Raw genomic sequence first — 23,872 nt, 5'->3', positions numbered from 1 at the left:
AGGCCTCGGCTGCTGAAAGCAGGTTTCTGGCCTTTGTTTACCTTCTGTATTTGAAACAATGTTGCGGTTCTGCTGGCTGAAGCCTGGCTGACTAAAGCAGGTTTCTGGGTTTGGTTTAGCTTCTATATTTGTTACAATGTTTCTTAGAGTTGCAGCTCAGAGGCCGGCAAGGCAGGCGGGGAAGCTTGGCTTGCTCCGTCACTGAAGCAAGCAAGCCTCCCTGTTCACGTCAGCTGCCTGGCTGCCGGCCGCCATCTTGGCTGGCAGTTAATTTGCATATCTCCCTGATTAGCCAATGGGAAGGGTAGAGGCCATATGGCTAATTACCATGTTTCTCTTTTATTAGATAGGATTCCATGTGACCAGATATATTTTCCTTGAAATGTTAGAATGCTTTAGTGTTATTCTATTATTGCTTCCCTGTTTCATAGAACTGCACTAATTTCTCCCATTTTTAGTAGCATAAAGAGAGAGATGTTGAATAGATAGGGCAGGAAAGAAATGAAAACTTGTATTCCATAATATTATCAAACCAATATTATAACATTCTAAATACTATTCCAGAAAAAGAACAGAGGCCATGTTTAAAGAATCAAGACTGGTCACTCAACCTCTGTGGGTTCTAAGGACCATAAATTTACCTTAATCCACAAATCTAACCAGTTACCAGACTACATTTTGGCACAGGTTTTTAGCTGTGTCAATACATATGCAGTAGGTGACTTTCCCTCTAACATAAGCAATATGTAACTGGATCATTTTAAAATTAAAAAAAAAAACAACGTGTATTTTAAAATAACAGTAAAAAACTTATAAGATATAATTATTGCATTATAACATACTTACATAATATACTTTTATATTATATAATAATATACATTTGATGGATATACAGTTTATTATTCTACTCTTTATCTTGTTCTTCAAATATGCCTGGAAAAGAATTTTAGACAAATTTATAAGTGGAAAAATTTAAATGTTCCATTACTTGACAGTATTGGAAAATGTGTGTTTGGTTATTATGGAAAAGCAAATTAAAAGTTCTCTGAATAACTACCTAAGTTTTTAAGTCACTCGGTTTCCTAGCTATTTCAATGGAATCGACAGTCATAGATCCAACCCCAACTACAAGATTGGACCGTCGTAATGATAGTTCCAAGGCAGAAATCTGACGTAACTCTTTGCGACACAACTTTACAGGCATGACACCATGAAGCTGTCCCACATTTCCCATTGGCTGAATTTGAGGTGATGGTTGACTGTGAGATTTTCTAAACTGATTTTCATCTATTTCTGTTTTATCCTTGTCGCTTAACAAATGTCCACTAGTGGGTGCTAAAGAGCTATAAATTGGAGGTAATTCGGGGCCATTTTCCCAGAGCTTCTGAGAATTTGGTTGTGTTCTTAAACTGCTTGCTGAACTGTCTAATTCTCTTTCCCTTCCACTTAATTTCATACTTTCAGTTCTGGATGCCCATTTTAATTCTTCTGAAACCATGCTTGATTCTTCTGGGTTCAGGACTCCATCTCCAGCATCATGATCTAAAAATAATCCAAAAAGCAAAGAAAGTTAGAGAGTTCCTCAAAAGCAGGTATTTTAGTCATGACATCCTAACATTATTACATTAGTGTTTTTATTTTTTATTTTTATTGGGCTGACATTGGTTAATAAAATTTTATAGGTTTTCAAGTGTACTAATTACATTATTATCACTGATAAATTGTTTTTCAGCTTTTTTTGTTAAATAATTTATTAGACAGATATAAGTGTGAATATGAACTATTCTGATTTTACTTCAAGGCATCTTGCATGTGAATAACTGAGAACTTTTGCTCTGGAACAAAGTTGAGAAATAGTCTGCTAGTGATTTTGGTACTCCCTGGAAACACAGAAATGTTTGGGCCTCCCTGGTTCCCTTCCAACCTGCCCTCCACTGGGATTGCCACTGGTGATCACATTCCAAATCCTAGCTAAGTGAAGCCAGCACTGGAGAATACTGTCTCCGCCCCATATCTCCAGCGACTCTTCTGGGACTTGGCATTATATGTGTGAAAATCTAGTCTTGATAGGAGGGTTCTACTCTCTGAATATACTCTGAGGTTCTATTATCAAAATGGAGATGGGAGCAAAGCCCCTCAGTGAGGGACATTCTGCTGGAACAAAGCCTGAGGTTCTCAAATTATAGAATCATCAAACAGCAAAGACAAATACTTGCTTAAGGGAAGCCCATATAGGTACTGGACCTCATATAATGAAAAATGCCAACTTTAACATATGTTGACACATGATTAGGACACTTCTAGTCCTATGAACATCAAGTTTAAAAACAGAAGTTGCACAATGGCAACTCCCAAGCCAAATCTGACCCTCAGATAGGTTTTACTTAGCCTATAAAATAATACCTGACCCAAAATTTGAAAATTGGAAAGTTTCGTATAAAAATATAGACTTCCAACATTTCTAGAAAAAGAAAGAGAACTGACAATTTCTGAACAGCAACTGGAGCAGAGTTGCCCCTGCCCACTTAAACAACAGCTGCAGTCCCCTCTGCTCACTTTGGCTTCCCTGGCTCCTGCAGGCATGTTAGTTTGTGACTCCTGGTTTAAAACATAATTTGTTTTCTAGTATTTAAAATTCTCTCAAAAAACACCTGAATGAGCAAATGACATAGATCCTCACATAGAACTAGCAGATCCTCACACAGCTGACCACAGACAGTGCTCCCAAGGTTTGCTTCACATTAGAGTCAATAGGAAGTTTTAAAAATCCTAATGCCCAGGTCACAGTGGCACATGCGGAAGAACACAGATGGGCTCACTGGAGAAGCCCATCTTGGATTCTTCACAATAGAAAGTTTCCCTCTTCCAGAATTTTACCATTAGGGAACGAATTAGAGAAAGATTAATTCACCCAAGGTCACACAGCTAGTAAAATAAGAAGTTAGGAGTCCAACCCAGATCTTTTTTTTTTCCTTGTTTTATTAAACCCAGATCTTCTGATTCTAGTATCCTCACAGAATTTTATAGTGATTTAAAGTGATATAAGGATAGAAACTGAAATATGTAAACAAGAACATAGACTGCATGTCTATATAAACTGATTCTATTCTCATAAAATATGTTAGAAAACAGATGCACTATACCAGTGATGGCGAACCTTTTGAGCTTGGCGTGTCAGCATTTTGAAAAACCCTAACTTAACTCTGGTGCTGTGTCACATATAGAAATTTTTTGATATTTGCAACCATAGTAAAACAAAGACTTATATTTTTGATATTTATTTTATATATATAAATGCCATTTAACAAAGAGAAATCAACCAAAAAAATGAGTTCGCGTGTCACCTTTGACACGCATGTCATAGGTTCGCCATCACTGCACTATACAGAGACATAACCAAAAAGTGACCACAATATTCTGGTCAAAAGATTAATTTTTATGCATTTGAAAATGCTAAAAATACTCAAAGAAGATAAATACAAGCCCAATAGGCAGACAATGAAAAGAGTACTATAAAAACTAATGAACCGAATACCAATTAATATGTATTAACTAGAGGCCCGATGCACGAAATTCGTGCAAGAGTAGGCCTTTCTTCCTCCGGCTGCCGGCACTGGCTTCCCTCTAGCATCCGGGACCCGGGCTTCCCTCATAGCCCCGGCTTCATCTGGAAGGTCGTCCAGAAGGACGTCTGGAAGGACATCCGGTCTAATTAGCATATTATGCTTTTATTGTTATAGATTAGGATACTAACTATATAGTATATTTTAGAAAACTCAGAATTTAATATGTATGTTTAAGTTGCTATATTTTATTTTTTTTAAGTGATGTTTTTTGTTTTTTTATTTTTAAATATATTTATTGATTTCAGAGAGGAAGGAAGAGGGAGAGATAGAAACATCAATAATAAGAGAGAATCATTGATTGGCTGCCTCCTGCACACCCCCTACTGGGGATCGAGCCCGCAACCCAGGCATGTGCCCTTGGCCGGAATCGAACCTGGGACCCTTCAGTCCGCAGGCCAACACTCTATCCACTGAGCCAAACCGGCAAGGGCAAGTTGCTATATTTTATAATTCAAACCAATCTTGTTTAATGTCATTATTATTAGAGTAACATTTTGAGATAAGATATAATACAAGCTATATCCCCAATATGATTCCAACTTTATTTTTTTTTAAAGCATGAGGAAAGTACTGACTATATCCCCAATATGATTCCAACTTTATTTTTTTTTAAAGCATGAGGAAAGTACTGACAAGTTATACTAAATGTTAACAGTTTTGAATAGAATTATGGGTGTGTTTTTATGCTATATTTTTCAAATTTTTCTATAATTACTATATATCACTTTTTATAGACAAAAAAGTTTTTAAGATGGGTCAAAATAGAATAGTAAATTAGCTGAAATCATATCTTTTTTTTTTTTTAATCCTCACCCGAGGATATTTTTCCCATTGATCTTTATAGAGAGAGAGTGGAAGGGAGTTATTTTAGGTTAGGGAATACAAAAGTCTATGGCACATGGCAAGCAATATGTGTAGTTTCCTTCACACATATACGTTTATTCATTCATTAATTTTCCCTGTGGTTCTTTCTATCTTATACATAGACTAGAGAACTACTTTCACTTACAGAGTCAAATAGAAGTTAAATATCTAATCCTAAATAACCAAATCAATTGGGAAAAGCTGAACTACAAATTAGATGGACTTTACCAAATGCTAGAAAAACATTGTTAGCATGACAAGTAGCAATAAATGCTTACATTCAGATGGTACCGGTGGCCTCCAAACTGCTTCCCCTAACAATTCCTTAAGTTTCTTCTTAAGATCTCTGCTGGTTTTCTTATAGAAATAAAGATCTTTTTCCACCTGTTGGATTTTATCTTCATATGTTTTTAAAGTTTCCATAATGCCTTCCCCATCTTGCTCTATAAAATAGAAATTTACATTTAAAATCAGCTTAAAATAAATGATTGAAAATTATGTATTTTCATATTTAAAGGGTCAGATTATGTTACAATGTATCTGTTACCTGAATGGATATGTTTCCACCTACAATTTGGATTCTTCTGCCTCTATAATTTTTCAAAGTAGGAATGATACCTTAGTCACCTTACCACATTTTTATGATTCATAAGCACTTTCTGAATAGCTACTAACTAGATTTATCCTTAGAACAACAGAAGGTTTTTTTTCTATACAAAGTTCACATTTGGAACTCTGTTCATCAGCTACATCAATATCTTCAAGTTTATATCAGGAACAGTGGGCATATGAAAAGTCACAGGCCTCTGACTATAAGCCCAGAGAATATACGATAAAAAAAAAACAACAACAAAAAAACCCCCCACACAACAACAACAAAAAACCCTCAAAACAAACCAAAAACAAAGTCAAAAGAAGCTAGAAAGATTAAATTACAAAGGAAGACACAACAAAAGAAGAGGAAATAGCATAATAACAGGGAGAGGCAAAAGTAGGTTTATAGTTTTGAGTAGGTGACACAGGGTTTATTCTTATACTAGAGGCCCAGTGCATGAAATTGGTGCACTCAGGGGAGGGACGGGGTATTCCCTCAGCCTGGCCTGTGCCCTCTCGCAGTCCAGGATCTCTCAGGGGATGTCCGACTGACGGCTTAGGCCCGTGGGGAGTGGGCCAAAGCCAGCAGTCGGACATCCTTAGTGCTGCAGTGGAGGCGGGAGAGGCTCCTGCCACCGCCACTGCGCTTGCCAGCCATGAGCCCGGCTTCTGGTGCACTGACCACCAGGGAGCAGCTCCTGCATTGAGTGTATGATGCTCCCTGGTGGTCAGTGCGCATCATAGTGACCAGTTGTTCTGCCATTTGGTCTATTTGCATATTAGCCCTTTATTATTATATAGGAAGGACTAGAGGCCCGGTGCACGAATTCATGCATGGGTGGGGTCCCTAGGCCCGGCCGGCAGTCAGTCCTGATCGGGGCCAGGCCGATCGGTGCGGGAAGATCAGGGCCGGCCGGCTGCGGGGAGGGACCGGCCAGGGGAAGGGACCGCGGGAGGTTTTCCAGCGGGGGGAGAGACTGCGGGAGGTTGGCCAGCTGCGGAAGGTTGGCTCTGGGAGTGCACTGACCACCAGGGGACAGCTCCTGAGCATCAGCCCCTGGTGTTCAGTGGGTGCCATAGTGACTGGTTGACTGGTCGTTCTGGTCATTCAGTCATAATGGTTGCTTAGGCTTTTATATAAATAGATTATTATTTATTTATTAATAATGTTATTTTCCATACTGTAAACCTACTTTTGCCCCACCCCGTACATTAAAATTTATATTAAAATACCACTTTTAGAGTCTTAAAGTAAGCAGAGCACACTTGAATGATTATGATGTGAGGGATCCTGTCATCAGGCAACTGGATGTCAATTAACTGGTTATAGAATTAACTTAGAAGCAAATTGCCTAAGCACTCAAATTCACATATTTTCCAATTTTCTGCTTCCTTGGTTTGCTTCTTCCAGATCCCTTTAAATGCATTTCCAGCTATAGATGCATAAGAATCAAGACTAAGCAGCTAAGCAGCCTGGACTGAAACATTACCAGTATCCCCGGGCAGTGATTTTGTTGTCATAGCAACTGCTTGTGTACCAACCATATGCCCAGGTAATGTGAGAACTGACTGCTATGACAGCTCTTTCCACATCAGAGTTGATGGTTGAACTATTGTGCACTGGTAACAGTATGTGTCCATCAATGGCAGACTAATTTTGACCTAAGATATAACCTTAATGCATAAAAGTTATAATCAGCTGAAAATTATAACAAGAAATATAACTAGAAATCTGACAGAGCCTATCATTTTAATTTTATGAAGGGAAAGTAATTTAAAAATCAATTACTATATCCTTAGGAGATAAAAACTTTTCAACTGTACACCACAAAGCCAGAAGTCATTCCACAACGCTATGTAAAAACCAGACCAACAACAAAGTAACAGGATTGCAGCAGTTCTTGTGTGTGACAGTGGGGATAAGCACATGGGGTGGCATTTCAAGCATGAATAGCCCTACATCAAAGGCAGTTATCCCAACATGTGCTAACCAAAACATGGAAAGCAGAAAAACATGAAAAGTAGTAACTTTATAGATGCTGGACTTTTAAGTGATCAAATGTTGTTCTATCTTCCTTCCCAAATCCCCCTCCTACATATCACCTATACAGAACTGACAAGAGGGCAGGCAGGTACCTTGGAAATGATGTAACAGCAATTGCATTTTTTGCTCATGTTCCTTTTGTTGGAAGGTCAGTCTCCGATCACACTGCAATTTCAGATGTTCCAGTGCAGATTCCAATTCACGAACCATATTATCCCGTTCCAGGATCTTCATTTTAATTTCTTTATTCTGTAACTGTAGTTTTCGCTCAGTTTCTCGCAAATTAACCACCTAGAAAATACATTTTTTGACCTTTTCAGTCTGTCTTAGGTACAACAGATTAATCTACTTCTGTTAGGTAATGTAAGATGAACTTCCTTAATCACCGTGGTATAACTAGGCAAATGCTTTGTAACAGACCCACAAAATAACCTAACAGCCTTTTGAACTTGTTGGGATTCTGAATTGGTAGTAACTTTATTTCAGTATAATGTTGCTCTACTAACTGCTCCTCCAACATTTCTTAGACATTTATAATCCTACTAGAGGCCCGATGCACGAAATTTGTGCAAGAGGCTCAGCCCCCGCCCCCACCACGGCCCTTGTCAGCCACCTCTGCCTCCACCCGCCACAGCTTTCCAGTCTAATTAGCATATTACGCTTTTATTATTATAGTTTACATTTATAATCCTATAATTCGATTTCTCTAGTCTAAGAAGATATTAAGAAGCTAAAGACTCTTATAATAGCCAGATAATTCCCCATGTGAAATCCATAATGGATGTTATAAATGACAAAATTTTTAAAACTCTAAATACCGAGTTTGGTTTTAGATTGTCCATTTAGTCCATTGAGTTCTTCTCTGCATTGATATGAAGTAAAAATGTCTGTGTCACAGAGCTTGTTAGTAGTATAATGACCTTTTAAGAAAAATACTTTTCCCAATGGTTCTCAGGATCAGAAATCCACTGACCTTAGCCTGGACGCTTTGGGTTAAGAACACTTACTCTAAGATTACCACAAAAGAGTTATCTATATCAAAACCTTCGGAGTACCCCACCATTTTTCTGCCCTCCACACACCCAGCGATAGAATGCACTCTCACCAATAACAGCAGCTTACTACTGACAATAATTATCCAAGAGGAGGGCTGTGCACAACAATTCTATTCATTTCTCATCTTTTTAAACTTGTGTAACAGAATTAGAACTTTATTTTAAACTTCAGTGTTTTATTGCTCATTAGTTGTCTGATATTCCCTTAAATTGCATATACTTTTCAGAGAAAAAAGTTATCTACTTGTTTAACACTTCATAATATATATTTTTAAAGAATACATTAGAAAAAAGATGGATATAGTTCTCCATGGTACAAAGCATTTCTGGATCAGTAAATTGTCAAATACATATAAAATCCTATATAATAAAAGCCTAACATATGCTAAGTGTCTGGTCATCTGTTCAACCAAAGTGTAATATGCTAATAATATGCTAAGGCCACTCAACCACTCGCTATGATATGCACTGACCACCAGGGGGCAGACAATTGACCAGTCGCTATGATGTGCACTGACCACCAGGGGGCAGACGCTCTGACTGGTAAGTTAACTTGCTGCTGGGGTCCAGCCAATCAGGACTGAGTGAGACGGGCCAGACACGCCCTGGAGCCCTCCTGTGGTCCCTCCCAGGCTGGCCAACCTCCTGCGTCCCTCCCCAGCCCTGATCATGCAATGGTGGGGTCCCTCGGCCTGGCCTACACCCTCTCGCAATCCAGGACCCATCGGAGGATGTCAGAGAGCCGGTTTCAGTCTGATCCCACAGGCCAGCCTGAGGGACCCCACTGGTGCACGAATTTGTGCACCGGGCCTCTAGTATAAAGTATTTTTATTCATATTAAGCATATTCAGGTTAGTGATGTACCACTTCAGCTCCATATCAATTCAGAGGTTATGATGAAAAAAATAAGTGTACCCCTCTCCTACAGCAATGAAAGAAAGGTAACCCAAACTTGGAGGACCTTGATTTTTCATGAGTGCTGATTAGCAACATCCAAATCTAGAAAACATCAAGAAGCAGTGACTGAGGAATGTAAATTCTCTGATTTTAAAAACTACTTCAAAAAGCTCTTATTTCAGAAGACCCTTCAAATTTAAGAACCACACCAAGTTAGGCGTACATACTTGGATAATCACAAAGCTTTCAGATGACAGCATGCAGTACTGTAAAGAGAAATCATGCTTAAATCTGGAGTTACACCATTTTTATATGTCTTTTAATTTCCTTAAAAATTCTAAATATGTGAGATATGTAAGCATCTTGACTCCTCTTTACAAGAAAATCCCCTCTCTCTCAAAAACTAACCTTATTGAAATATCTGAAAAGGATAGCTCTAATCTCAGTAGGATTCAGGGCAATTAGTTTTTCCAAGACGTTTGCTTCACTATAATAGAGGTTTTGAAATGAAACTCTGAGCGAGTTCTGGCGACTTTGGATACTTTCATTCTTGTACTCAATTGCAGCTTCCAAAGCTTCAATCCCTTCTTCAAGTTGGAAAAGAGCATGTTCTTCCTACATATAACACAACAGAAATTATTTTATTATTTTTTAAAAATATATTTTTATTGATTTCAGAGAGGAAGGGAGAGGGATAGAGAGAGATAGAAACATCAGTGATGAGAGATAATCATGGATCAGCTGCCTCCTGCACTCCCCCTACTGGGGATCGAGCCCACAACCCTGGCATGGGCCCTTGACTGGAATCGAACCTGGGACCCCTCAGTCTGCAGGCCAACGCTCTATCTACTGAGCCAAACCAATTAGGGCAGAAATCATTAATTTTAAATGAAATAGTATAACTTGGACTTTGTCACATACCAAGATCTTACTATGCTATGTTAAGTCCTCACTTAATGTTGTCGATAGGTTCTTGGAAACTGCGACTTTAAGCAAAACAATGTATAACAAAACCAATTTTACCATATGCTAATTGATATAAACAAGAGTGAAGTCCCTATGGCATATATCTGGCCACAAAAACATCACCAAACCCCTAAATAAAGACCCAAAACACTTCTAATATTAAACATTGAAATAAATGTGAGCTATACATACATTTAAGGAAGATTAATAAAAACAAGTAAGATAATGATTTTCCAACCCACTAATTCAGTTGAGGGTTATGGGTGGCCCAAGCCTGTGTCTACACTCAGGGTGCAAGGTGGGAACCCTCCCTAGACAGGACACTCTTCCATTGCAGGGCACACTCACACCCACATTCACTCAGACTGGGACAATTTAGACACATGTATTCATCTAATGTGCACAGCTTTTGGGATGTAGGGGGAAACCAGAGTCCAAAGAGAAAACCTTCACAGACTAAATTCCAAATAGATAGTGACCCCGGCCTGGAATTGATGCCTCCCCGCTCCCATCAACATTATAATGACATGACTTCGAATGAAATGACATTACTCAAGGACCTGCTGTATTTGAATCTAATGGGCATTACCTTTCTTCTAAACTTTAAGAATGTTTATTGAGTGCGTGCTATGCTACACAGTGCTTATGTTGGTATACACATATATAACATATAATCATTGAATCCCTGCAATAAATCTGTTAGTAAAATGGAAGAGGCAGAAGCTTAGGTGAGTTATGGAACATCCCAAGGTCATTCAGCAAATGCTGAACACCAAGCCTCAGCCCACAGGATTAGCTATTTTGTAATACATCTCCCCCCCTAGCTCCTAAAGTATAATGTGTCCGGGAGATCTGGAGACCCATTGATGTTTCTTCAAACATCTATTAAAACAATATATTGCTAGGAGGGAAAAAATAAATAAGATTCAGAATAAATTAAGAACTTGTAACCAGAGTTGTCTCTCTAAGGGAAAAACAATATGGCATTAAAAAACATAGTGAGGATTTAAGGACATGAAACATTTCTTAAGAGACATCATTGGAGGGCAAATATGGCAGCATAACATTTTTTTCATATGCCAGAGAAGATTTCCTTTGTAGGAAAGAAATATGATGAATACCTATCAGAAAATCTAGTGGTTCTCTGAACTATCCAAATAACATGTTATGTGGGGGGAGGGATCCAAATCTTGGTAAGAAATTATTTCAGACTTGCCAAGACCTTGATATACAGTGAGTGGCCAGATTATTATGACCACCCCATCAGTACCTTCATTGGGCTACCTTTTGCCTTCAATACTGCGGCACTCGTCATAATCATCTGGCCACTCAGTATATATATGTATACTTGTACATGTGGTGGAGGTTACCTCTACTCTAAGTTCCTGAATGCAGAGTATCTTGTCTATATTCATGCCCTGGTTGCCTAGCACAGTATATGTCACACAGTTTAAACTCACTGTCTATTGAATGAGTTGATGAAGGAAGAAGATAAAAAATATTTTTTTCATTAAGTCGTGGTTATGTGACCCAAGTATTTCTTTCCACTCCTCTCCCCAGCATTTCCAGGAAAATAATGTCAGTACTTCTAATCTACCTAAAAAACAGAGTGAGTTCCAGAGCTCCTTTTCTGAAATTCAGGGAAATAATATGTAACAACCTATTCCAGTGAAAGGTCAAATAATACTTATTTTTAAAAGCTAGTTTATCAAATATCCTGAAAGAGCCATTTTGAACAAAGTGTCCTGCAGCCATTTTATTTCTCTGTGCAATCACTAACCACGAAGAACTTGATGATTTGACAATCACTCCATTAGAAAGAAAAAATAAATCCTGAAAGGTATTAGGTTGAATGAATCAGGAACCAGAAAATAAAAGTAAGTTATCCAAAGAACATATTTGACTCATGAATGCATAGTGTGTTTATAATTTTACCAAAAACAAATGTGGAAATAGTTGGCCTTTATATATGGCTGGGAACAATTAGGTGCAAATTTAATTCCTACAGTTTTGGATCCAAGTTAAGGAAGCACCAAGATACTATACGACAGTACAGCAACTATAGAACCCTGACACCAGCCTGCTCCAATGGGCAGCGTCTAAATATCTGTGGGTCCCACCAACCCAGCAATAGGTATAGATTGACAAGATGAGTGGCAATGGGAAACTGTCCCAGGATGAAAATTTCCCACAACTGATACCATCGATTACCAAGAATTGACTATCCTTTATCATAAGAGCACTTTTTACAACGACTGTGTACCAAGGAGCAGGTCTGGGTGGGGCCTAAGGCTCTGCATTTCTAACAGGCTTTCTGGTGACCCTGCTGCTGCTGGTCCAGAGGTCAGTGATCTGAGAGTAATAGAAATCTAAAGCAATGGTCTCTATACCTTTTGGATCACACATACCAATCAATACAAAAAGAAAACAAAACTAAAAGTTTTGAGCAAGCACATTAGAACATATTTATGTTCTAATCCTAAAACATAAAATTGGAAGCTTACCTCAATTACTAGGCAACTACTCTGCATTATTAAAAAAAATAGTTAATTTTTTAAAATCTTAGTTTCTGAATTTTACCAAAGGAAGTGATTTGCTTATATTAAAGTGTATAGTGATCTAAAACCTATCACTTTCCCAAATTAGAAAAATATTTTGATTTATTGTGGAAAGAGAAAATAATTCCAAGCAAGTTTAAAGACATCAAAACAGCAAACCATTCCACCTAGATTTTATTGTCTTGTGTCACATCAGCATTTCATGTTCCCCACCATCTGCTATTGGCGGGTCTTTTTGTTAATATTAATCTCAGATTGAAAACCGTGGGGAGAGCAGAGCCCATTTCAGAGCCAACTAAAAAGAACCATGTGGTCACTGGGCCAGGAGCTTACTTAGCTCTGCTGCAAGGAACTTGAATAGAACCTGTGGTCATTCCCAATTAACCTCTTCCGGGCAGACCCAGCCTGAGATTCTGCCTGTGGCTGTGCTTGTGGCTGCGTCGTGGGGTCTTGTGACACTGAGGAAAGGTTTGACTGGAGAAAGTATCTGTGCTCCAGCTCGGCTTTGAAGCAGAGCTTGGAATGTTCCAATGTGTCTATTACAATCAGCTTATAACTTTTTTAAAAATAGGTAATCAGTAGTGTTATGTAGTTATTTTTTTAATGTTTTTATTGATTTCAGAGAGAGGCAGGGAGAGGGAGAGGGAGAGAGAGAATCAAACATCAATGATGAGAGAGAACCATTTATCAGCTAACTGCCTCCTTCACACCCCCTACCGGGGATTGAGCCCACAACCCAGGCATGTGCCCTGACCAGGAATTGAACCAGGACCTCCTGATTCATGGGTCACCACTCAACTACTGAGCCACACCAGCTGGGCTCAGCTCATTACTTCATTCATTCATTTATTTAAATATAGGTTGTTGTTTTTTTAATCCTCATCCAAAGATATTTTTCCATTGATTTTTAGAGAGAGGGAAAGACAGAAAGAAATATCAATGTGAGAGACACACATCTATTGGTTGCCTCCTGCAGGAGCCTGCAACCGAGGTACGTGCCCTTGACGGGAATCAAACCCTGGAACCTTTGGTCCACAGGCTGGCGCTCTATCGACTGAGCAAACCAGCTAGGGCTGGGCTCAGCTTATAACTTTTAATGGGAACACAAGAGCTGTATATAGCAGCAGCATCCTCCTTTCCTGAGCTACCAAGTTGAGCCTTTCTAGGTAAGAAATGTATAAATGTGTGTATATGTAGGAAGGAGGAGGGGAAAAGAACCGTGTGGAAGAAGGGTGTAGAGAAGCTCACACAACTAAATGGAACCCCACTGAATGCTGAAGGCTCATCACTCCCTCACACCAACCCAGAGTGGCTGCTACATTGGTAGCATGCACACTCCTCTATTTTCACCATCAAACTTTACATGTCTTTAGTTATAGAATTCCACGTGAAGAAGAAACTTTCTTGATGGCAATAATGGACCATTTTACCTTACTGCAAACATAATTTGCTCATTCCGATCTCTATGCCTTATGTAACAGTGTTCTATCTATAAAATGGCCTTTCCTATATTGACCAGTGTAGTACATTATGTTTTTCATAATCCAGCTTGTTTCCAATCCACCAAGACTGTCCTAATAATCTTCCCTCACATGATCACTGCATTGCTTTGTATAAATAATGTAATAAGTATGGCTTATTTATGTTCTTCAGGGTTTAGGGTTTTCTTATCCTTCTCTTTTCTTCAGATAGAGTATGAATCTCTCAAGAGAAGCATAATGCTTTTTTTGTCTCTTCATTGGGCCCAGTAACAGTCTTGGGCAGGCAAGAATTCCTTGAATACTTATTTTTTTCTGTATTTGAGGCTCTCATACCTTCAAATTTATAAACTTGGACTCCAATTTAAACAGTCTTGTGAGGACAGCCAGAATCTGTGATCCTCTGCACAGCTACCTACATTGAGTGATAAAACAGCAGTAGAGGCTTATAATATCACATAGCCCTCAATAGACTTAGTTTTCAACACTTTTCATCAACTCAATGAGCAATAATCTAGTATCATGAAATCCTTTTTCCTCTTTTTTCTTAACCAGCTCCCTTTAACTTCCTCTCATACTTTCTCTAATATAAAACACTACAAGATTCAGCAAGGTGCATGTTTCCCAGCACTCACTTTCTCTTAGCAATTTTCTCTAGCTTTGGTAATGACAAGACATCACCAATAAATATTCACAGAGAAAATTCTGGCTCAAAAATGCATCGTTGTCTGGTTAAGTAAGGTACAGGTACCACTGCCGACTGAGGTAAAATTGTGAAAAAAGACAAAGTCTGGGGCAATTTGAAAGCCAATGAATGAAATAACTTTACATATTTAAAAAAATAAATAAAGGTGAGAGAAGCTATATGGTCCCTTAAATGAAAACTCTAACTAAAGGGTATTTTTATTAGGATTTGAATTTTATGCATCTATCTGGAAGGGACATGCTCCTGAACATTGGGCCTTTCTCAACCAAGGTAATAGAAAGAATTAATCCTTAATGCCTGGGCATCCATTGTATGTAATGAATTGCCTAGTATCATTCAAGAAAGATGCAGAAGAGAAGCAAGGTGCCTTCTTTGGAAGAAATGAGAAAAAAGAGTCCCTTCACCTCATTGTCTGTTTTGTGAGTTCAGATAAAAAACCCAGGTGAGAAGGGCCAGACTCAAGAAAAGTTAGTCTCCCCACCCCTGGCAATCCAGGAAGAAGCCACCCACGTTCATGGACCTCTACATAAGGACATGGCAGTCTCTAGTCAAGCATGGCTTGTGGTGCCAGGTAAACTCATTTCATCTGACAAAGTCTCAAGGAAACAAAGTTCACCAGATTTATCATTTTTTTATGTTTAAGTGACAGAGGGAGGAAATCATCCAAGTGGTCCATCATACAGCACTTCGAGTCTCAAAGAATACTGACTTACTTCAGGCGATAACACACTACCATTTTTAAGTTTCTCTTCCACACTGTTTCTTCGTCTCTGTAGCTGATCTTTTTCTTTCTGGAGGGCTTGAACTTGTTCTGAAATCTTTATTTTCTCTTCAGCTGTGCTACTCTGGAGCTGCACATTCTTTTTGGACAACTCTTGGTCCAACAGGTTCAGGCGAGTTGATATTTTTAAACTATCTGTGCTTAAGGCCTAAAAAGATACAATCAACAATAACCAAAAAAAGTTAGAAATCCAGATTGCATATAATTAGGAAAAACACAGAGAAAATTACTAAATGAATATTTTTTTAGGTTCTACATTATTTTCTCCCATGGATTTTTTTTTTTTTGCGGGGGGAGATATAGGAGGACTTCATTTTCTAAAATCTTAAGTTTAATGCCTTTTTTTTAAAATTAAAAATCAAACAATGAATATACTACCAAATACTGCTTGGCCACACTAGACCACACAGCATAGGTTTTAAGAGGCATTATTTTTCTTTTATTTTCTATATTGAGCTTTTCTTCTTTGGTTACATAGTAGAATTAATTACATTAAAATTTCCTAGAGTTTGAGATTTAGTTGGTTTATTATTTAAACATATAATTTGTTTCTATTCATTTCATTCTGGTTAAAAAATATGGCCAGTCAGATTTATGGAGATCTTAATTATGGACTAAGTTAATTTTTAAAATATTTTTTCATCAAAGTAATTATATGTTTACTAGAGGCCTGGTGTACAAAATTCATGCACGGGTAGGGTCCCTAGGCCTGGCCAGCAATCAGGGCCAATCAGGTTCCCTGCCTCCCTGCCTCCTCCTTCTCTCGCTCCCTCAGCACCCCGCTGCCACCACTAGTCACCCGCCATGGTCCACGCCACCCCTGGTGGTCAGCACACTTCATAGTGAGCTCCCAGTCTCCTGGTCGAACTCCCGAGGGAACACTTTGCATATTAGCCTTTTATATATAGATACTACCATAAGGTGTATAATTTTTTAAAAAGCCACCCTCTCACCTGAGTCCCATTCCCCAGAAACAATCATCTTCAATGTTTTAGCTATTTCTTCTGGTGTTTATGTCCATGTTTCTAAAGCATATTATCAATTTTAGATATTGTCTACTGACTGTCAGTTACGGAAGGTAAGGATTTAGCACTTTCATGCCTTTTATTCCTTATATTTTTAAATTTTTTCTTGTTGATTTTTTAGAGAAACATCGATTTGTTGTTCCACTTATTTATGCATTCATTGATTGATTTTTTACAGCTTTTTATTGACTTTATTAATTTTTAAATATATATTTTTATTGATCTCAGAGAGGAAGGGAGAGGGAGAGATAGAAATATCAATAATGAGAGAGAATCATTGATCGGCTGCTTCCTGCACATCCCCTACTGGGGATCAAGCCCACAACTGGGCATGTGCCCTTGACCAGAATCAGACCCGGGACCTTTAAGTCCACAGGCCAAACCAGCTAGGGCCATTGGTTGATTCTTGTATGTGCCCTGACTGGGGATCAAATCTGCAACCTTGGCAATGCTCTTTAACAACTGAGCTACGCAGCCAAGTTTCTTATAAGTATTCCTTAAATAGTGAAAAAAGATACTGCATAATATTTTTATGCCTTTTATTCAGAAAAGAACCAGTAATGTGACCATCTCAAGTTTTCCTTCTGTTTTAATATAATCTTCAAAAAATCAATTATGCTTTGATTGACTATGGGTTTCATTTATTTGTACTCTTTATTTATGTCAGCATGTGTTTGCTCCTAAATATTACATCTTGTTGAAATTATAAAATATCTGCTCTTTTCCCCTCTGTATCATACACTTATTTCCATAAAAAGATTTTTTCCTTATTCCTTTTTTATTTTTTCTCTTTTGTGATACAGAACATATCATAGAGTTCCCAGGTTATTTTCTCCTATTTACTCATTTGATGTTTTAATTTGGTAATCCCCTTGCTCTTGTTATGTTATGAGGGACAGTTTTTAAAACTTCACACTGACAGCCAGTGTGAGCATGCTACCTGGATATAGCACCAGCAACTAGGATGGTTGGAGGGGATGCCCCTCCCCCTGTACCCATCAGCCTGGTGCTGATAGCTATTTCAAAATGTTTAGGGAACAGAGGACAGAGCATCCCTGTCTGCCTGTTATAATGAGGTGGAGAGGTTAAGAACATGCCACTGTCAACTCAGATCCTACTGATCTAGAGTTTGACTGAAGGACAAATCTAATAAAGAGGCAGGTCATTGATCCTCTCGGTTCATTAAGTCAATATATAGATTGACCTCGGACTCCAGGCCTGCTGGAGACAAAGTTTTGGGTGAGAAAGTCCTTTTCAAGTCTGGGGCAAGCCAGCTTCATTTTTAGATTCTGTTTTTGCTGTTGCTAATGTTGAAGATATACAAAGATTTATTTAAAATGTATTTTATGGTCCTCTACTCCCTTCACAATCATTTTTTCAAAACTTGAAATTGAGGCAAACTCCTTCATAAAACTACTTTGGCTGGCTCATAAAATCCAAGTTCTCTAGAAAAAACTTTTGTAAAGGTCCCCAAGTCTTTATAATTTAGAAAGTAAATAAATCTTCATTACATAAAATCTTCTTTTATAGAAACCCTGAAACCTCTAACTTTACATAGTAGTGATAGCTAGATCATTTTCAAGTCTATTTTTCCAGATTACTAATGTTCAGTATACAGCATCAAATAGTACAATTTATTTAGAAAATATCCACTAAAGTTAATAAGAGAGATCACCAGGGGAAATGGAGAGTTATTGCTTAATGGTTACAGAGTTTCTATTTGGGGTAATAAAAAGTTTTAGAAACAGACAGTAGTGATGGTTATACAACATTGTAAATGTAATTAGTACCACTGAATTGTAAATTTAAAAAAGGTCAACATGATAAATTTTACGTTATGTATATTTTACAATTTTAAAAATACAAATAAATAGTAATAAAAATCATATTTGGCAGAACACTGAACTTTTTCCTTAAAAATTGAATAGATTTTAGTGAGGGCCATTAGATAAACAGTAATAAGCAAAATACACTGAAAATCAGAATAGTTTTCTTCTGATTTCTGTCTTCACAATGGTTTACTTCTTAGAGAAAAAAAGCCTACTTTATATGACTTACAACCAGATGAAACAGCCTATTAAATAGAATACCTGACTAGATCTCAACTTCTTATTTTCCAGGTGGCTCTTCTCCTGTAACAGGGCCTCCTTCTTAGAAACGATGGCCTCCCGCTTCTTTAGGTCTTCTTCCAGCTCCTCTAATTCTTGGCGTTGTTTCAGAACTTTCTCTACTTCTTCATCTAACCATTTCTTTTGCTCATCCCATTTCTACATTAAAATTACAAAGAAATGTTATTTTTTCCTTCTGCCATAAAATGTATAAGGTAATATAACTTCAGATTGGCTGAAAGACCTTAAATGAACATGTGGAAATAACAAAATAGTGTTCATGTCTAAAACTGTCTAGAAGTGAGTGGTTCCACTTAACATCTTGCTGTGTTGTTTAATAAGGAATTAAAAGTTACTCTCCAAATATATTTGAGTCTGAGAATGTTTAGGCTGACCAAGAAAGGGGTGACAATTTCTTTACATATATTAAGAGTTCGTTCTGAGAACAAGCTAGGAATCTTTTTCTCTGTTCAAGAGGTGCATACCTCCATCACAGCACTTACACTCCTAGTTCCCCAACTTGAGATTCTTGATTGAATACGGGACTGTACTTTTCAACTTTGTATCCCCAAAACTTGACCCATGACTGGCCTTCAATAAAATATTAAATGAATGACTGAATGCCTGATTCAATCAACTAATCGATGAAGTGAATAAATGAATACACACAGTGGAAGACATTGATGATGGAGCATAGAAACCCACTCTGCACTGTATCCTGTCAACATCAAATAATTATTCAGTAAAATACAGTCAGAAAGATTTCCAAAGCAAGCATCTTAATACTCTCTTGAATTAAGGATACCCAGAAGCAAGAACAAACAAAAATATGAAGGGAATATGACTGTTCAAGATGAACTCTACTAAGCACTCATTTGAACTATGTGTTCATAGTAATGAAGCAATGCCAACTAAACAACAAATAATAGATATAAAATCAATATAGTACTATTTTCCAGTTCTTTTCAAGCTTGATAAAAAGTGGTTCCTAGAAATCTACATTAAGACAATGAGATAGAAAATATGCATGAGAAAAAAAGAGCAAAGTGGCCACAGCAAAGTTGGTCCAGAGCTATGAGTCAGTCTTCCATCCACAACTAAAGAGTATGGTCCTATAGCACTATCACATCAAACCACAATGAAGCCTAAAATAGTGCTACAATTTTAAGAAACAGAAAGGATATCCAGAGCAATATAGAAATACTTTATTTTTGTTATATCCAGCTATACCATATAAAGTCCATATATGAGACCCTATGAGTTTAGTAATTAAACATATTCTATAATCATTCCTTGACTATGAGTTGGGTTTAAAAGATGAACAATAGAGCTTTTTAAAGCTCCATTCCAACAGGAGAGAAACCAAAAAATTATTGGTGATAATAAATGCTAACTCCTAGGTACCATGTAAGCAAAAATGGAGAGGGATTGGCTTTGTCTGGAAATGGAAGAAAGGCAATGCCAGTCCTACAGAGTAGGTAATATTTTAGCTATGCTTTGAAGAATAGGTAGGAGTCTGCTAACATAATATAAGTTTTTTAAGGAAATAATAGATTTTTCTGCATTTGATATAATAAGGGTTATGATTTGTGTAACTCACTGTATCTTTGTTTTCTGAAAACTTCTTGATTTGTTTTTTCTCTTTATAGCAAAAGTTCCTACCATACAGTTTTAATTTTAAATACTTTCTTCTTATACAGGGACTTTATATGAAGTCATTGTCCTATAATAAGCTCTCTGGATACTCATATTGATTAACTTATAATCTTGTTCTTGTTTAGAGTCAAATTCTGGAAAATGTTTATTTTACAACATTAAAAAACATGAAGTTTTGTGTGTATTTTTCTTAACCCAAAACAGTCAGTGCAAGCATAGTAATCTTTTTATTATTGTGCTTGCTTAAAATTTAGATCCTTAACATTTTGAAAAAGCAGATCTCACTAGTCTTCATATTCCTACCTCTCCTCCTCCCCTCACACCCTTTCCACCCAGAAATGCTCTTTAACCAATTTCTAAAACATACTAGTAAAATAAATAACTGGGAATACAGTAAGTCCTCACTTAACATCATTGGTAGATTCTGCAATTTTCAGCAAAACTATGTATAATGGAACCAATTTTACTATAGGCTAATTTATATAAACAAATGTTAACTTTCCAAGGCATCTTACCAACATTACAATGAACAGTGTTGAATAATATGATGTTATTCCAGGACCTGCTGTATATTCATGAAATTTTACTATTAAAGTGTAACGTTCAGGAACAAAGAACAAATAAATTTTTTCAGAATCAAGATGATGTATATGCATTTGAGTGTAATTACAATTGTTTTTTGTTTTGAGAGTGAGATTTTATTTTTTCTTTATTGATTAAGGTATTACATATGTGTCCTTACCCCCCCTTCATTGCCCTTCTACAAGTACAGTGTTTTCTGTAAAATTTTTAGAACTGCCATTTTGAATTTCCGTAAAATTAAAATTTTGTTTCTTTGAACTTTCATAGTAGTTTATGAATTTCATTTTTTAAATGTGGCATTAGTCCTGGTGATTTTGCTCAGTGGATAGAGCATTCCTGGCCCCCAGTTGGGGTGGATGCAGGAGGCAACCAATCAATGTGTATCTCTCACATAGGTGTTTCGCTCTCTCTCTTTCCCCCTCCTTTTCACTTTCTCTAAAAATCAATGGAAAAAATATCCTCGGGTGAGAAATAAATAAGGCACTAAAACAAACAATAGCTTCTTAATATATTGTATATGGTGCATATAAAATGAATGAGGAGCTCTGATTTTTAGAAATACATATTTCCATGGGAATAAGTCAGTTTTGACATGGGAATAAATACATTCTGCTGAACATGGATTTCATGTTTACATTCCACATGAAATAAATTCATATCTGGATAAGAAAATAATTTTATCCTTAAGTTGCAAAATCTAGTGTTTGAAGATTTTACTCAGAGTTCACCATTTTTTACCTCCATTTAGACAATCATCAAATAGAAGAAAAACCAAAAAACACTAAATAGAATTGACAAACCTGGAGCTGGTCTATACTTCCAAACAAACCTTTTCTTCTTTCCATCTTAAATGCAACTAGGTCCTCAGTTTTCAGTTTCAGACCTTCTTCCAGTTCTGTTTTTAACTTTAGTTCCTACAGAAGACAGAAATCAGAAATACCTTATGGCTTTCATAGTGGCCAATGATTACTATGAAAATAATTATTTGCTTTCTTAGTTGCAAAAAGAAAGTGAGTAGATGAGGTTGGGGCCATTTGAAAAGAAAATAACATTAGCCCCTCACAGAAGCAATAAAATCTTATAGCAAAAAAATCAGGCTTTACTAACAAAACTAAGGGGTGTGTGTGTGTGTGTGTGTGTGTGTGTGTGTGTGTGTTTCATTCTTTCCCAGTGTTACAAATTCGTGTAACAAGGATGAGTCTGAAAATTATAAATGTGCTTTTCTCTTGTGCCTTTCTGAACTCATTACCCTTAGTCCATTCAAGGCACCAATCTGTCATGGGATATTAGGATTTATGACAATAGAAATGTAAAAAGTAGCAGTCTATTTCTGGCATTCAAAAATCAGATTTTGCAGCCTGAGAATAGCCTTGCAAAAATAGATCATGGTCCTGTGAAGGGTATTTTCCAAATTCCTTTAGTTTCCATCCACATCTTAAGGGTCACATCAGAGAGGCCCGTTGCTCAAAGTGCTCTCCAGGTTTAGAGAAGATGCCTCTGTCACCACTACAGCTTAGCAGGAATCAGGAAGGAGGTCATGAATCAAAGGGCTAGTCCACATACTAACTCCATGGTCCATGATAGAGAAGTACAGACATGGAGTGTGTTTAGAAGTTTATAGCAATTTGACAGAATAATTTTATATCTGTTGAATCTAATAATTAAAAGATGGACTTTTATATTTTAATCTTTATTAAAATAGTTCATGTTTTTAAAAAGTATTGGGCTGGCCCTAGCCGATTTGGCTCAGTGCATAGAGCATCGGTCTGTGGACTGAAGGGTCCGGGATTTGATTCTGGTCAAGGGTACATACCAAGGTTGCAGGCCCTGGCCCTGGTCAGGGATTATGCTGGAGGCAACTAATTGATGTGTTTATCTCACATCAATATTTCTGTCTTTCCCTCTCTCTTCCACTCTCTCTAAAAATCAATGGAAAAATATCCTTATGTGAGGGTTAAAAATATAGATATATTGAGCTGTGATATATTAATAATAAAATAAAAATTGTACCTTTTCCACAGGTAATTTCAGAAGTACTGATATAAAGGAAGTAAAAAGGAAGTCTACCGTTTTCCAGCCCTGGGAACAGCAGAAAGGAGAAAAGAGACAGTAAGAAAGATGTGTGTCCTGCCCTAGCTGGTATTGCTCAGTGGTTAGAGTGTCAGCCCACAGACTGATGGGTCTCAGGTTCGATTCCAGTCAAAGGCCCATACCTCAGTTGCAGGCTCGATCCCTAGCCCTGGTCTGGGTGTGTGGGGGAGGCAACCAATCAATGTATCTCCCTCACATCAATGTTTCTCTCTTTCTATCTCTCCCCCTCCCTTCCACCCTCCCTAAAACCAATGGGGAAAAAAATACCCTCAAGTGAGGATTAACAACAACAAAAAAATGTGTGTCCCAATTTTCCTCTCTTAAGTTTTGGCTCAGAAAGTGGGTGTAAAGTAAAGGTATCACTGAGGGTGGAGGGAGAGAGAATGTAGAGTGCAGAGGCTCCACTCCCACATGGGATTGCCCAGCCTTGCTGAAAGAGCAAGGTACAGTCAGGAAAGAGACTAATTGAACCCCTCAGCCTCAGGTGGCAGGGACCCTGAGTTGGGAGCCAATGGGGGTCGGTTATCATGTAGAATTGACCTGCAAAATGAAGATGAGTATAGACCACAGGGTTATTAGCAGGCTAGGTGGAAGACCTAGTAGGCTCAATAGGGATTTATAATGCCACTAGGAAATGAGATGAAGTCAAAGCACCTCCATGCTCTAAGCTGAAAGCAAGATCAGACTATGAGTCATACCAGCCATGAGTTTCATCATCAGGGGCCAGCAGGGAAAGGTTGACAAGAGCAGATCCCTGTCAGTTACATCCATGGACCAAATGAAACTCAGGGGCCCACTTCCTCCATAGGACGCAATAAAAAGCTACATACCCAACCACCAC

General features: G+C 37.6%; 1 protein-coding gene across 4 annotated transcripts in view; it reads right to left on the bottom strand.

The window, feature by feature from the left end:
• Window positions 1–268: 268 nt before the first annotated feature.
• KIF27 (kinesin family member 27) overlaps window positions 269–23,872 on the bottom strand; it is a 68,738-nt gene continuing 45,134 nt past the window's right edge. For 2 of the 4 annotated variants that reach the window (XM_023763632.1, XM_023763634.1), the window contains 7 exons: window positions 21,741–21,854; window positions 18,685–18,861; window positions 15,502–15,717; window positions 9,489–9,695; window positions 7,221–7,419; window positions 4,769–4,933; window positions 269–1,542 (listed from right to left, as the gene is read on the bottom strand). In XM_023763632.1, the coding sequence (XP_023619400.1) occupies window positions 1,058–1,542; window positions 4,769–4,933; window positions 7,221–7,419; window positions 9,489–9,695; window positions 15,502–15,717; window positions 18,685–18,861; window positions 21,741–21,854 (1,563 nt within the window). In that variant the 3' untranslated portion in view covers window positions 269–1,057. The remainder of the gene's footprint in view (window positions 1,543–4,768; window positions 4,934–7,220; window positions 7,420–9,488; window positions 9,696–15,501; window positions 15,718–18,684; window positions 18,862–21,740; window positions 21,855–23,872) is intronic. The other 2 variants (XM_006100013.3, XM_023763633.1) reach the window with 2 other exon arrangements.

This window comes from Myotis lucifugus, unplaced genomic scaffold, assembly GCF_000147115.1.
Source record: "Myotis lucifugus unplaced genomic scaffold, Myoluc2.0 scaffold_295, whole genome shotgun sequence".
In the NCBI taxonomy this organism is placed as follows: Eukaryota; Metazoa; Chordata; class Mammalia; order Chiroptera; family Vespertilionidae; genus Myotis; species Myotis lucifugus.
The sequence above is the reverse complement of the archived record's forward strand: the minus strand, read 5'-3'. Positions and strand labels throughout refer to the sequence as shown.